This window comes from Malurus melanocephalus, unplaced genomic scaffold, assembly GCF_030028575.1.
Source record: "Malurus melanocephalus ecotype Western Australia unplaced genomic scaffold, MMel_1.1 scaffold_226, whole genome shotgun sequence".
NCBI lineage: Eukaryota > Metazoa > Chordata > Aves > Passeriformes > Maluridae > Malurus > Malurus melanocephalus.
This window is the reverse complement of record NW_026623458.1, coordinates 873,735-886,093: the sequence shown is the minus strand read 5'-3', so window position 1 is coordinate 886,093 and position 12,359 is coordinate 873,735. Positions and strand designations below refer to the sequence as shown.

At 45.6% G+C, this 12,359-nt stretch overlaps 1 protein-coding gene across 2 annotated transcripts in view; it reads right to left on the bottom strand.

The window, feature by feature from the left end:
- The window catches only part of DENND2A (DENN domain containing 2A), a 54,100-nt gene that overhangs the window by 6,253 nt on the left and 35,488 nt on the right, over positions 1 to 12,359 (bottom strand). For both annotated transcript variants that reach the window (XM_057374483.1, XM_057374484.1), the window contains exons 9-14: positions 10,418 to 10,605; positions 9,669 to 9,778; positions 9,394 to 9,463; positions 8,736 to 8,813; positions 8,106 to 8,246; positions 5,764 to 5,912 (exon numbers count right to left, since the gene is read on the bottom strand). In XM_057374483.1, the coding sequence (XP_057230466.1) occupies positions 5,764 to 5,912; positions 8,106 to 8,246; positions 8,736 to 8,813; positions 9,394 to 9,463; positions 9,669 to 9,778; positions 10,418 to 10,605 (736 nt within the window). The remainder of the gene's footprint in view (positions 1 to 5,763; positions 5,913 to 8,105; positions 8,247 to 8,735; positions 8,814 to 9,393; positions 9,464 to 9,668; positions 9,779 to 10,417; positions 10,606 to 12,359) is intronic.

Below are 12,359 nucleotides of genomic sequence, written 5' to 3'. Positions count from 1 at the left end.
CTTTAAATGGGAAAAACCCTTCAGTTCCTCATCCTTGTTTAGGAAGGTGGGAATGCATCCCCCTCCCTGCCCTGCCAATTCCTCCAGGCTGCCTCTCTGTTGCTGCTCTCCAGCTGTGCCTGCCTTCATCAGCGAGCCCACACCTTGCTGTGTCTATCACAAGTGCAAGGTGGATAATGAATCTGAGAAAAGCAAAATTAAAATAAAGAGAAAACACAGAGCTAGCAAGAAACAGAAACATTAAAAAAACAGAAAAAAATGTGGGAAAAATATCAAAGTAGATTATTTTTGTTGTATCTTTCATAAAAGCTAATCTTGAAAGGAACTGCAACAAAAGTGAATGTGTCATCTTAGAAGCACACTCCAAGCTAATGAGATCCTTTAAAACCATCTCCTTCAAAGCTCTGCTACTCATACATCTCAGGTCATGTCTGCAGATACAAAAGCGAGGCTTCTCTTCCTCTCCATTACTGCAGAGCGTATTTCTTCAATTTCTGACTGATGATAGCCCTGGKAAGAGCAGCAGCAGCCTAGTGAAAGCTGAAAGAACTGCACCTTTCATCACTTGTGCACGGCAGTGGGGCATTACCACCACCCACTGTTCCTCTTCTTTGAGGGGGGGTTGAATGTGGAAGCATTAGAAGTTTTGACACAAATCCTCTATTTTGAAGGTGTATCCAAATTTTCTGCCTAAATTTGGGACCTGAATTTGCAGAGAGCATGTGAAAACCAACGGRAAACATCTCTGAGCCCAGGTAGCTGCACAGAGGAGCAGCTGAAGCGSGTGGTTATTTATGGCATGGTGAGATATTTGGCAAGCTGTCTCCTTCTATATTTATGGTGCCTTGTTCTTCCCTCAGCCCAGCTCTTGAGTCCCAGCGAGTACACATGGTACGTGAGAGATTGAGTGGGAGGAAGGATGGCTGAGCTCCAGAGAGTGGAAGTCAAAGGCAGGGCTGTGTTAAGTCTGAAACTGTACACACCAGGCAGTGGGAAGTAAAGATAACTTCCCCTTCCACCCTTCCATCTGCAGATTAYTCATGGGGGTGAAAGCTGGTGATCTCTGCTCCCAAACATTTCTCGCTGTGCAACACCTTTAAGGGAACAATCCTGGTGAGGGTTRAGGTCTCTGAGCCGCCTTTGTAGGCAGAGCAGTGCAGGGATGGGCAYAGAGGTGACATTGAGCTGTCGTTTCCATTTGTCACACTTGCTCTGCAGGTTGTCTCAGGGAGATGGAAGCTGCCAGGAGCCCGGGAGAACCTTCTAGAATGACTCAAGCCTGAGCTCTCTCTTTCTCTTGCCATTGGCACGGCAACAAGCCCTGAGGGGCTGCTGATTCACASCAGGCTTCTGAGCCTCGTGAAAGAATCCAGCGTGACAAATCCCTTTTGTGCCACCTGCACACTCTTCATCCCTGGGCAGSTCCTGCACCACCCCCAGGCCACACGAGCTCCATCCAGCTGTACAAACGGGACATTGACACCACCTTTGAAGGCTTTTCGGTCTCATCAGTCATCTTTCAAATCCTGTAGGTCTCAGAAGAACGCTTTTGAGATGCTGAGCATGTTTTCACGGGTTCAACCAGCCTCCTGCAYGGAACGTGGTTGTGCCGCATGTTGCTTGCAGATGAGGCTGAGATGTCAGCAGTACAGAGCCTAAAAAGTGCTRAAGTACACAAAGCACCCTCAGATCCCTCCCTAAAGAGCTGATTTGGGCAGAGACTGACACACAGACCTCTCTGGCTAAGCACCCCTGTCAGAGCAGTGACACTGCAGCAGCCTGTACCGTTTGTTTGCTCGAAGAACRCAGCACACAGCACTCTGTGAAGCTGCTGCTGCTTCACCTTGGACACAGTGGCCAAGACAGAATCTGAACACAGCTACACAGAAAGCTTTCTTCYTCTTCTGGCTGTGCAGTCTGCTTTCCTCCCAAACTTTGACTGCAGGGTTTCCAGCTTTCCATTCCCAAGACAAGTGTATGTGATAAAAGGCCCCCAAAGCTGAATCCCTCTTTGGGTTTAGGGTACTCCACAATTTCTGAGAAACACCATTGAATCAAGTATCCTGCTGTAGCTCAATGCCAGGAAATSCTGTGGTCCCTGCACTAACCAAACTGCTCAAAATATGCTGGCATTTGGCAATTTAAGACCATTTGGATATGTATCTTTTAAATTATTTTTTTTTTAAATAATCTCTGCTGCGGTACAAACATTTTACAAACACCTTCAGATTTCTGACACTGTGTCACATCTGCATTTACTTATGATGGGTTACAGATCTGGTTTGCAACATCCAGCAGGCACAGGAGCTTGCAAGCATTGTCCTGTGACTTCACACACTGCAAATCACACCAGGATGATGCCAAGTTCCACCAGCTCTGGGAACCCTGACTCCCACCAACATGCCAGATCTGTGCAGGTGAAGAAGTGAGTATTGAGGTGCTCTGAAGAAACAACACCATTATCTGACATCCAAACTCCATCCTTGGGGTTCTTCTTGTCCCTAATCACAGAGCAAAAAGGGAGAAACTGAGATTCGCAGTCCCAGATTTGTTTTTGTAGCAYGTGGTGAGGGGTTCTTGTTGATGATTAATTACCTTTTGCTGGGGATGACCACATTTAAAGTGTCTACTCTAATTCTTTCAGATTTGCCTTTGATAACAATGACCACTTTGTGCTGTTGATACAGCTGTGGTTTCTGGCAGGGACAGAGGCAATTGCTGGAGCTGSTCAGATCCACAACAGGCTTTTGAGATCTGGAAAAAGGAGGCCTTGATTTTACGCCCATGCAAGTTTCACTGTTTTAAAAAAACCTTCTGAATTTCACCGATCCCCTGCTCAGGCCAGTAAAAACTGCCCAGCTCCAGGTACCTGGTGACATCAGGACACTTTTAGCTGCAAGATGCCCCCTGAAAGGTTGGTCTGCAATGCCTGGAGCTGCATGCCAGGCAGCATCCCTTGGAAACAAAAGCAGCTCTCACATTGTTTTGTCTCACCCATGCCACAATCTCCACTGCCCCAGGACTAAAGTTAACAGTGAACAAAAGCTGAGGTTCTACACAGACCAACACAGTTTTAACAAAGTCATTTTCCTGRGTTGTGAGGCAATGTATACTCCGGTATCCATAGCGACAGAGAAAAAAAACCCCAAAAAACTAATAAACCAAATTCTTTCCTTTTCCGCTGCCAAGCTGTGGATTGACAGGTATTTAAACACTCAATGCRCATTCTAAAGATGGAAAAGGCAAAATATTTCACTTGCTGTACACTTGTTAGATGCATATTTTGGCTCAGCTTGGAAACATTTCACAGTTCACGCAGTATTTGGCAAGGGACCTTTCAGCTCTCTTTTCCCACAGACTGATTTTATAGCAATTAAAAGAAGTAAATAAATTGCACACGTAATTTCTCTGTCACTCACACCCAGATACATCTCTACAAACGTGGACAGATAGTTATGGATAGTGCCCACATGAAGAATTGCAAAGATGAATGATAAACATAATTTATTRTACATCTTTCATCATGTCACCTGCACTCGTCCCGTTAATCCATCTCAGCTGGATTATTTCTAGCATTCCTAACCTCTGAGCACTTTCCAACAGCTGCTTTTATAGTTTTTTTCCTTTTCTTCAACTATTTCCAAAAAGGGTTTCTTTTCTTCCCTCTGAAATTGGCATTTTCACTCTGAGAGTAAATAGTACTTAATACTCATTGAGTTCAATGTGTTCCTGTCCCAGGAAAAGTATAATTTGGACAGAAAATCCTGTATTTACAACAGCATCAGCTTTCACAACATGGAATGTCCACCAATGAGTAGAAGAGACTGTTCACCTTAGGAAAGGCTCACCAACTCAACCCATTCAATTCACTGAACTGAATTACTGGATTAAAATACTGTAGTTATTTAATTTTGAAGGCTATTTTCTCTGTTTCTTTGCTTTTCATGTCTTTACAGTCCTTTGGGATAATTCCAAGACTTTGATCCACAAAAATGAGCCAGAGAAACTTCATGTTTTGTAAGAAGAAAAAGAAAAGGACTCTCCTGAAATTGCTCAGAGAAAGGTCTTCTCAGAAACATCAAATATTAAAAGTCTCATAGAGAGCTGGCAAATCTACGGTAAATATTTGAATCTGAGCCCTGTGGTCCAACAGACCCTGGATCTTTTAAACACAACAATTCCTTTTTCACAGGGGAAAAGAAAAGCTCTTCATGATATATTTGGAGATTCTAGAACTGTGATTCTCTAGGCCTCTCCAATTCTCTTGACAGGCATGTGCAGCTGGACTCATTCCTAAGGACCCTAGATATCCTGACAAAAGATGCAGGGGTGGGGAAAAAAACACTCAAACCCATCAAGGTGCTTTGAATTACGTTAGGAATACACGGTGCTGCGCTGTCATGTAAAGATGTGACAAGAAAAGATCTGGTAAACAAAGGTTCGTTATAAAGTGATGCCTCAAACCACCCACTGAAGTCCACTGCCATTTCCTGATACTACCCAGCTCTCATCTAGACATTACCATATCAATCTGGGTCCTTAACAAATTTTTTCAGAAAGTAAAATCAATCCTACAGACGAAGAGAAAAATATTTGAGAGCCTGTGATCACAGGTTGTATCATAAATCATTTATGTTACATAGAGATCTGGTGTTTGAATGAATTTCTCTCAATACAAGTCTAAGTGTTCTTCATGAAATGATTATGTGTCCAGAGCACTAAGTTTCTACACACATAATGTATCAGTGATTATAAACATGCAAATTTCCCCCTTTCTGGACCAAGACAGCTGCCAAAAAGTGCAAGCACAGAGCTTCCCTCTCCTCAGCCTTCCTATTGCTGCGATGAGACTGCCTGAGCTCTGCCCACAGAGAGCCCTGCATCCGTGCAGAATGAATTTTTCCCCTTCACTTTCCCGCTGAAAGGGCCTCTCCATTCTTTGCCTCRGTGCTCACTGAGTCCCAGAGCTGCAGACTGCTGCCTGGAAGTTGTGAAAACAGACAGCTCAGGGGCATTGTGCACTGCTGAAACCTGAGCGTGCTCCTCAGCGTCATTACTCATCCAGGCAGCTTTTCTTTCCCCAGCCTTGGCGAACTTTCCTCCCTGAATCCTCAAGTGCTTCGAGGGCTGGAGAGCTGCCAGCCACCAGCTGCACAGGATCTTAAAGAAACCCAGACCCATTTTCATCATTTAGGAAAGCAAACAAATAGTTTTTTTTTTTTTTTAAAAAAAAGCAAATTGAGCAGGTACAAAATAGAATGGGGAAGTCCTCTGTCTCGTTTCCCCTCGCCACATCCTTTGCTTTCATCCCCATGAGAAAAAGGAAGTCTTTAGAAACCAATTTGAAAACACAAGCTGAAAATTTAAGGTTTTGTGGCATCGGGGAAAAACTCAGAAGGGACAGTGATCTCTGCACAAAGTTTGATCACTGGAAACCCAAGCACAGCTCAGCAGGGAACAGTGCAGCATCGTGGAGCAAAAGGAATGGTTGTGCTTTGTTAGCACTGGGGATCTGCTCTGAAATTGTCTGGAGGAAGTGGAATTTGGTTCTCCTTGGAGAGGAGAAGCAGCACTTTTTGCAAACTGCAAAAAGAAATTAGAGTTCATGGCCTCAGTTCCCCATTCCTGCGAAGAACAGCACCCTTCACATCATTGCAAAGTAGCAAAAGGGCAGAGAAGAAAATGAACGAAACAGAGATCTATCCTTGAAGCTTTCCCAGCCTCCCTTCCTTGCCAGCATTTGAAGGAAATGCAAGAGGGTACCTGAGCTTGTCTGCAATAAAGATGACCCTTCTTTCCAGCAGCAAGGAGGCAAACACTCTGCTCAGGTGCCGCACGCTGAGCGACGCGAACAAGGACTCAAAATCCACGTGCTCCAGCCTGGAGTCCAGGGGCCGCCGCAGCTCGATGACCTGGTGGGGACAAACAGAGCACAGTGAGCTCTTGCTGCCCACCAGGCTATGTATTTTCACAGCCAGCAGCCTTCAGTGACAGCTGGTGAGCAGTGAATCCTCAAACTCGGGCTTTCCAAAGCCTCCCGTAAATCCTTCTTCCAGACAAAGACGATCCAGAGTCCACCCCAACAGGCACAGCGTGASATCAGCCACAAGTTCTTCCCACTGGATGGAGGACAGGGAGCTCTTCAKGAGGAGTACAACTAGTTTGTGTCCAGCTAGAAGTGGTTTCAGCAGAATGTCACGGAGCCTTTCAAATCTACACTCTGACTTCCACAGTTATGATTTATTTTTTTTTACTGCAAGAATCTGGATGCCTAACCTCCTGACCATAATTTTTTTCTATCAGTTACAGACGAGAGAAGCCTGTGGGTATTTTTCTTTGTTCATATCTACTTAAATAATGCCTGTCACAGCACCTTAGCACTTCATACTCCTTATCTGAGACAGATGCTTATCTTAATTGTTTTTGAAAGCCTCYAACACCACACATTTCATAAATCCCACAAGAAAATTACTCTAGTTGTGAACTACCCTTACAACACTAAGCCTGCAGCTGAAACATGTCAGTGGCAAATTACTTCAATTACTTGTTGTCTTGCACTCAGCATACACTCAAAACAATTGGTCACATTCCTCTCTGTAGGRAACTTCTTGTGTATTGGAAGGTTATCAGGAGTCTTCCTTTGTCCTTTGTTTTCTATAGCAAGTAAACAATTTTCTCAAGCTTTGCCAGTATTTTCTGGACCACTTAGCAAGCAGAACTGCCCTTCTGGTGCTTTCTCTTAGTGACTGCATTTTTTGGAAAATGATACTGTAAATAAAATTCCATCAATAGTGGAAARCAGAAAAATTGCTTTCCTTTATCATTTATCCCTTCTCTTGCTTTCACAATGAAGGGTTTTGTCTAAATAATGCCACAGTGTTACTTTTGCTCACTTTATGGCCCATTATACCACCAGATCCTTCTCTGAAATCCTCTTACTCACYCAGTTACTTTCATAYTGCATTAGACTACTCCTTCCCAGCATTTTGCTCTTATCCCTGTTGATTTTCACCCCAAAKCTTCAATTTACAGAATCATTTAGATTGCAAAAGACCTCTAAGATCATTGAGTTGAACCTCTGACTGACCACAAGCATCACAATTAGACCATGGTGCCACATCCAGTCATTTCTTGAACGCCTTGAACACATTTCTTGAATTTAGGGGAGTGGGGCACTTTGGCTTTTAATCCCTCACTCTCCAAAGTGCCTGCAACCCATGCCAGTGCTGTCCTGTGTAAATGTGGAGTTTATTCCATCCATCAGATACCTGATGAGCAGGATCCTAGACACAGACCAGCCACAGCATCCTCACAGCACCCYTCTGGGACTCTATTCCTCCAGCACACATTTTTAACCAGCTGTGCACGTGCTCTGCAGTAATTTCATTTAGCTGTTTTCAGCTGGGTTGAGGAGGTCCTCATGCAGTGCTACCTGAAAGCCCTCAGWCACAATCTCTGTTAACTCACTCTCTCTCCTCCCTCTCACATTCAATGCATACCATGTCCAGCCACGAGTATGGCCAAAATTCCCTTCAATTTGTCTCCCTCCATCCTTTCACAGTCCTTCAATGYCATGCCCAAAAGCTCTGCACTCTGATAACCCTCCTGCTGTCCTCACAGCACACTGTGTGAGATGCAGCACAGATCCTCATCTCCACGCTGTGAAAATGCCATTTTCAAGGGCTGCCACATCAGCCTGGTGTGGTTTTGAGTATTTTTTTCACCTGATCCACACAAAGAGAAGTTCTGAGTTAATGGTGCTGGAGCACATGGCATGAATCTGTCCCCAGGAAGTTCAGTGTGGGCAGATCCAAGATCACATGCTGGGCAGCAGGAGCCYTGCCAATCTTGGCTCAAGTCTCATTTTGCCATACTAGCATGGCTGTGTCCTTACAGTCATTTTTATCACAGGATTTCCATTTTSATTCTGAGGTCACTAAAGTCTCTGTATCATATCCTCTGGTCCCTTATCTTATTCYTCAGCTCCCCCCTACAATTACCAGATCACGTCTTTGAGAGATTCCCAGTGCTATCTCCTGGTCCCAACTTCAGTCGCTATTCCCGCACCATTTCCTGGCTTCTTTTCCCCTCCCTGGTGTCTTTACCTCTGTTCCTGAGCCTGGCAAGAAGTTCTTGACTGTAATGGTCCTGCCCAAAGCTGGGAAAGGCGCCTCCATGACACTCCTCATGAGAGGCTGCACCAGGGCTGGGGAAATGCCGCGTCTCTTCTCAACCTCATCCAAAATCTGAAACAAAGGCATGAAGACACAAAAACAGGCAAATTAGGAGGAGGGAGGTAACAGCAGGAATGAAGTGCACCAGCATTTATGTCCTCTCCTTAACCCAGCATCAACATGGAGCTTTATGTCAAAAGCAAAAAGGCAAAAGGTGCAGCTGAAGGCCCTTGGTTTCCTTAATCACAAGAAACACAGCTCCAATGAGGTCACAGTAAATTTGCAAACTGCTCAGCACACTCTGAGTCAAGACTTGACCTTTTAACCTCTCTTGCCTTCTGGTAGTTCTGCTGAAGGAAGAAGGCAAGAGTTGACAATGTAGTTCTCCTATTAACTGTGYTCTTGCTAGGTTCTGGAATTATCACGTGGTTGCCTCACCAACACCATTTAAGGTCCTTTATTCAGCTTTTGGCTCCCCTGTTCCCTGTTCCTCAGGTGCTGGCTTCACTTCCAGCTCCTTCTTGACCTACAGCACAAATCCTCTCTCTTCCCCCCTCTCACCTTGGAGAAAAGATTGAAGCATCCAAGGCGACTCACGATGCAGTAAACTTCTGGGAGACGCTTCCCTTTCCCACTGGGCTTTCGAGACAAACACACAAACAAAAAACAGCAAAGAAATGTCAGAGTTAYCACTGCTGCAAAGATAGAGTGTCTGGGCTTTTTGCTGTGCATCTCACTGGCTGGCTCAGAARCTGGCAGACATTTGACAGTGAGGTGATGATGACAACCTGGCTCAGACCCTGGTACAGCAGAAACAGYGGGGAGAAATTATTTAACCTAAATCAAATTACAAAGGCAAGGCTGCTCTAGAGAGACAGCTCTGAAGGACCAGCACAGGTTTAGACAGCTGTTAAATAGCTATCCAAAGCTAAAGGGATAAACCCTGATTTCAGCTTAGGGGTAWAACAACAGCCCGTGGTCATGGGTAAGGGCTGGTGCGAGGAAAATGCAAGAGAGTTGTGCCCAGAGTGGAGGGTGGGACTCAGAGAGAGACTTTGGCACTGAACAGAAGAGAGCAAAGCTGCTCTGCTGCCGCTCTTTTCATTCCACACTCAGAGAGAAGAGCAGCAGCTTTCCATTTTCCAGAATGGGTGCCAGCAACACCAACCCCACAGAAGGCTGCACCTCTAGGAAAAGAAAAAAACCCAGGGATAATTACCAGCAGCCTCCTACAATATCCAAACCGCCTGCTTCCGTCTTCCCCCGTCAGGACAAACGAGAATGTCTCACTGCAGAAAGAGAAACCAGAATGATGAGATACCCATCACCCACAGCACCAGGCTCTGACACACAAACCCAATAAACCCACAGCATTGCTGCATTTCCCAAACATCTCTCTCCGAGCTCTCCCCAAACCGTAACAGCTCTTGTATTTAATTATCTTGATGCATAAATCTGTTTCTCATGAGCCAGGATGCAAAGTGCAGCACTTACCTGGCAAACTGATGGATGGGGGCCCAGTCCTTTGCATCAGGGAAGCAAAACTGGGGAATGGCTTTCAGCTGATCTTCCGCCTCACGCATGAATTTGAAGGAGCGCTCAAGCTAGCAGAGCAGAGAGAAGGAATGTTTCCAATTAGTCATATGGGGATGGAATGACTTCAAATATTTTTCTTGTGACAAATGAAGAGGTGATGACAGAGGCTAAGCTTCTGCCTGGAAGATATTAAAATTTCTGTGATTCTGGCTCACCTACTCTTTAGATATCTCAAGGTAACTCTGTGCCCCCAATTCCACCAAGCCCTGTCTCTGCAGCACCTGTGCCTCTAATCTGGGACACAACTTCCAGCAAGTGGCAAGAGAACTGAGGGCTGAGGGGAGCTTTGGTTACATCCTATTTCCAAACACTGGCTCTGCATTTCTGCCATTCCTCCTTCCCCATTTTCAGCCAGGCTATCAGCGAAAGCTGCTCCTTCCCTTTCACAACACGTGTCTTCTCCCAGCCATCAGCTTTCTTTAAAGAGGAAATGGGGAGAAAGGGAGTAGCTACATGAAAGTCACAGCCAAGGGCAGYAGAAGATCTAAATCAGCTGCTCTTTCAGCAGTGAGCAATTCAATGCCAGTTCTTGGGAGAGGAATGAAGCCCCCCAATTACTGACATAGAGATTACTGACACAGAGTTTACTGACACAGCTTCTCCAGCCGCGTAAGCGCACCACACAACCCGAGACAGGTCAGGCAAACCTTCAAGGGGAACTGCTGGGTGACCTCAGGGATGTARGCAGCCCCAGCCTGCTTCTTGTGCAGCGACACCACCACGAAGTACTCGAAGAGCTGCCTCTCCTGATAGTCCATTAGGTCCCTCTCCAAGGTCTGGTAGCGCGGGGTTTGCTTCAGCCGCGATTTCACGTGCACCAGGCGCTGGCTGTGAGCTGTGGGAACGAGGAGGACAGGTCCTGACTCTGTCTGGTGTTTGCACCACCAGGGCATCACCAGGGCTTTGCAGAGAGTGAGGGATGAGCTTGAAATCTCCTCACTGCATTGGCTTTGTCTGGAGATGAGTAAAAGGTGGGAAGCTGCGCTGTAAATACTGACAGAGATGGGCCATCACCTTGTGCCATCACCTTGTGCCATCACCCTGAGGAATTTTGGCAGCAGAAGGATTTAATGGATGGCTTTCATGGATGGCTTTCACACCCCAAGGGGGATCCATACAGGATGCAGTGTAACAGAGAATGTCTGGGCATTCATCCTAGCACTCATTTATGCATTTTTCAAAGCCAGCACAGTGAGGTGATGGATCACCTTTGCTCAGAGGAGGCTGTGGGTAGCAATCCTCATGGTTTTACAAGACCAGCACTCAGGCTAGGCCAGGGCTCTGCTGCCTGAGTAATGCTGGGGACTCCCAGCTTCAGCACACAGGCTGTAGGCCAGCAACAAAAAACATGTGCCAATGAAAAATGCTGCCTCATGCCAGTTTTTCCTSTGCCTAAAATTAATCTCTTGGTGCCATGCTTCTTCAAGTTCATCCAAGACAATGGGAAAACAAAAAAAAAATGCCAAGCAAGCTATAACTGCAACACACACATGAGCCATGGGACAATAAACATTCCAGTGTGGAAAGTAATAAAAAGTTGCCTGCTGAGARGAGACCAGATGAGATTCCCTGAGAMCAGCCCCCTGCTTCGTTTTACAGWTGYATCCCAAATTAAATCTCCATGATGTCTCCTTACCCCTCCTACAACAGAAAGAAAGAATCAACTACAAGCAGAGATTACAGCTTTGCTTTTGGGGAAGGCTGKTGGCAATGCAGCTTTTTGACAGAAACAGCAACCACAGAGATGCTACAGGAACTCTGATAGATAAGATATCTGCTTGGGAGACAGGGCTTCCTGAGAGATGGTGTATAATTGTTGATCTTTTGTCTGCTAAAGTTGTGCCACTCGTGGGCTATTCCAAACAATGCAATTTAAAGCCATCTTGAGGTGCCTCTTAAAYCAGAAAATGTAACAAACCCTGGGCAGTTAAAGCCCTGGAAAGATGTGGAAAGATGGCTTAGACTCCTTTCTCTTGTCACCTATTGTGCTATTTGCTCTGGGGCTGTAAAGTTTCAAAAGTTTTCAGGAGCTGTTTCTGTTCCACCAGGGACTTCAAAAGGAGCAGTGTCACAGCAATGCTGAGTGCTTCTGAAAAGCTTGCTCAACATCTGCCTGTATTCTGAGCAACCTGCTAAAGATACCAGAATTTTACTGCTGTCATCATGGCAGAGTTTGGCTTCCAAGGTTTTTCCTTCCTGACCTGCAGCCTCATGATTTCGTGTGTCTCAGATGATGCACAGTGATTTGCCAGGCAGAGGTGACTGACTGATGGCACTGGTCTGTTACACAAAACATACAAAGTCCCAGATACRAGAGACTTCAAATCATCTCACTTTCCTGTTTAAAAATAGGGGAGTTAACACTTCAACAAGGCATAAAGCAGAATATAGGTGTAGTTAGAGCAAACATCAAGTGCTTCTGCTCACACTTTCGTAGATTTGCAGAATCACTCAGAYCCAGGTATGGATCTGGACATTGCTCAGAGCTCAGTGCTGTTGGATTTGAAGGGGCTTCACATGATCTCCATCATCCTCCCCCTAGGGAGCTCTGAGCTGCAGTTGCAGAGAAACACAGGATGATGCACACCA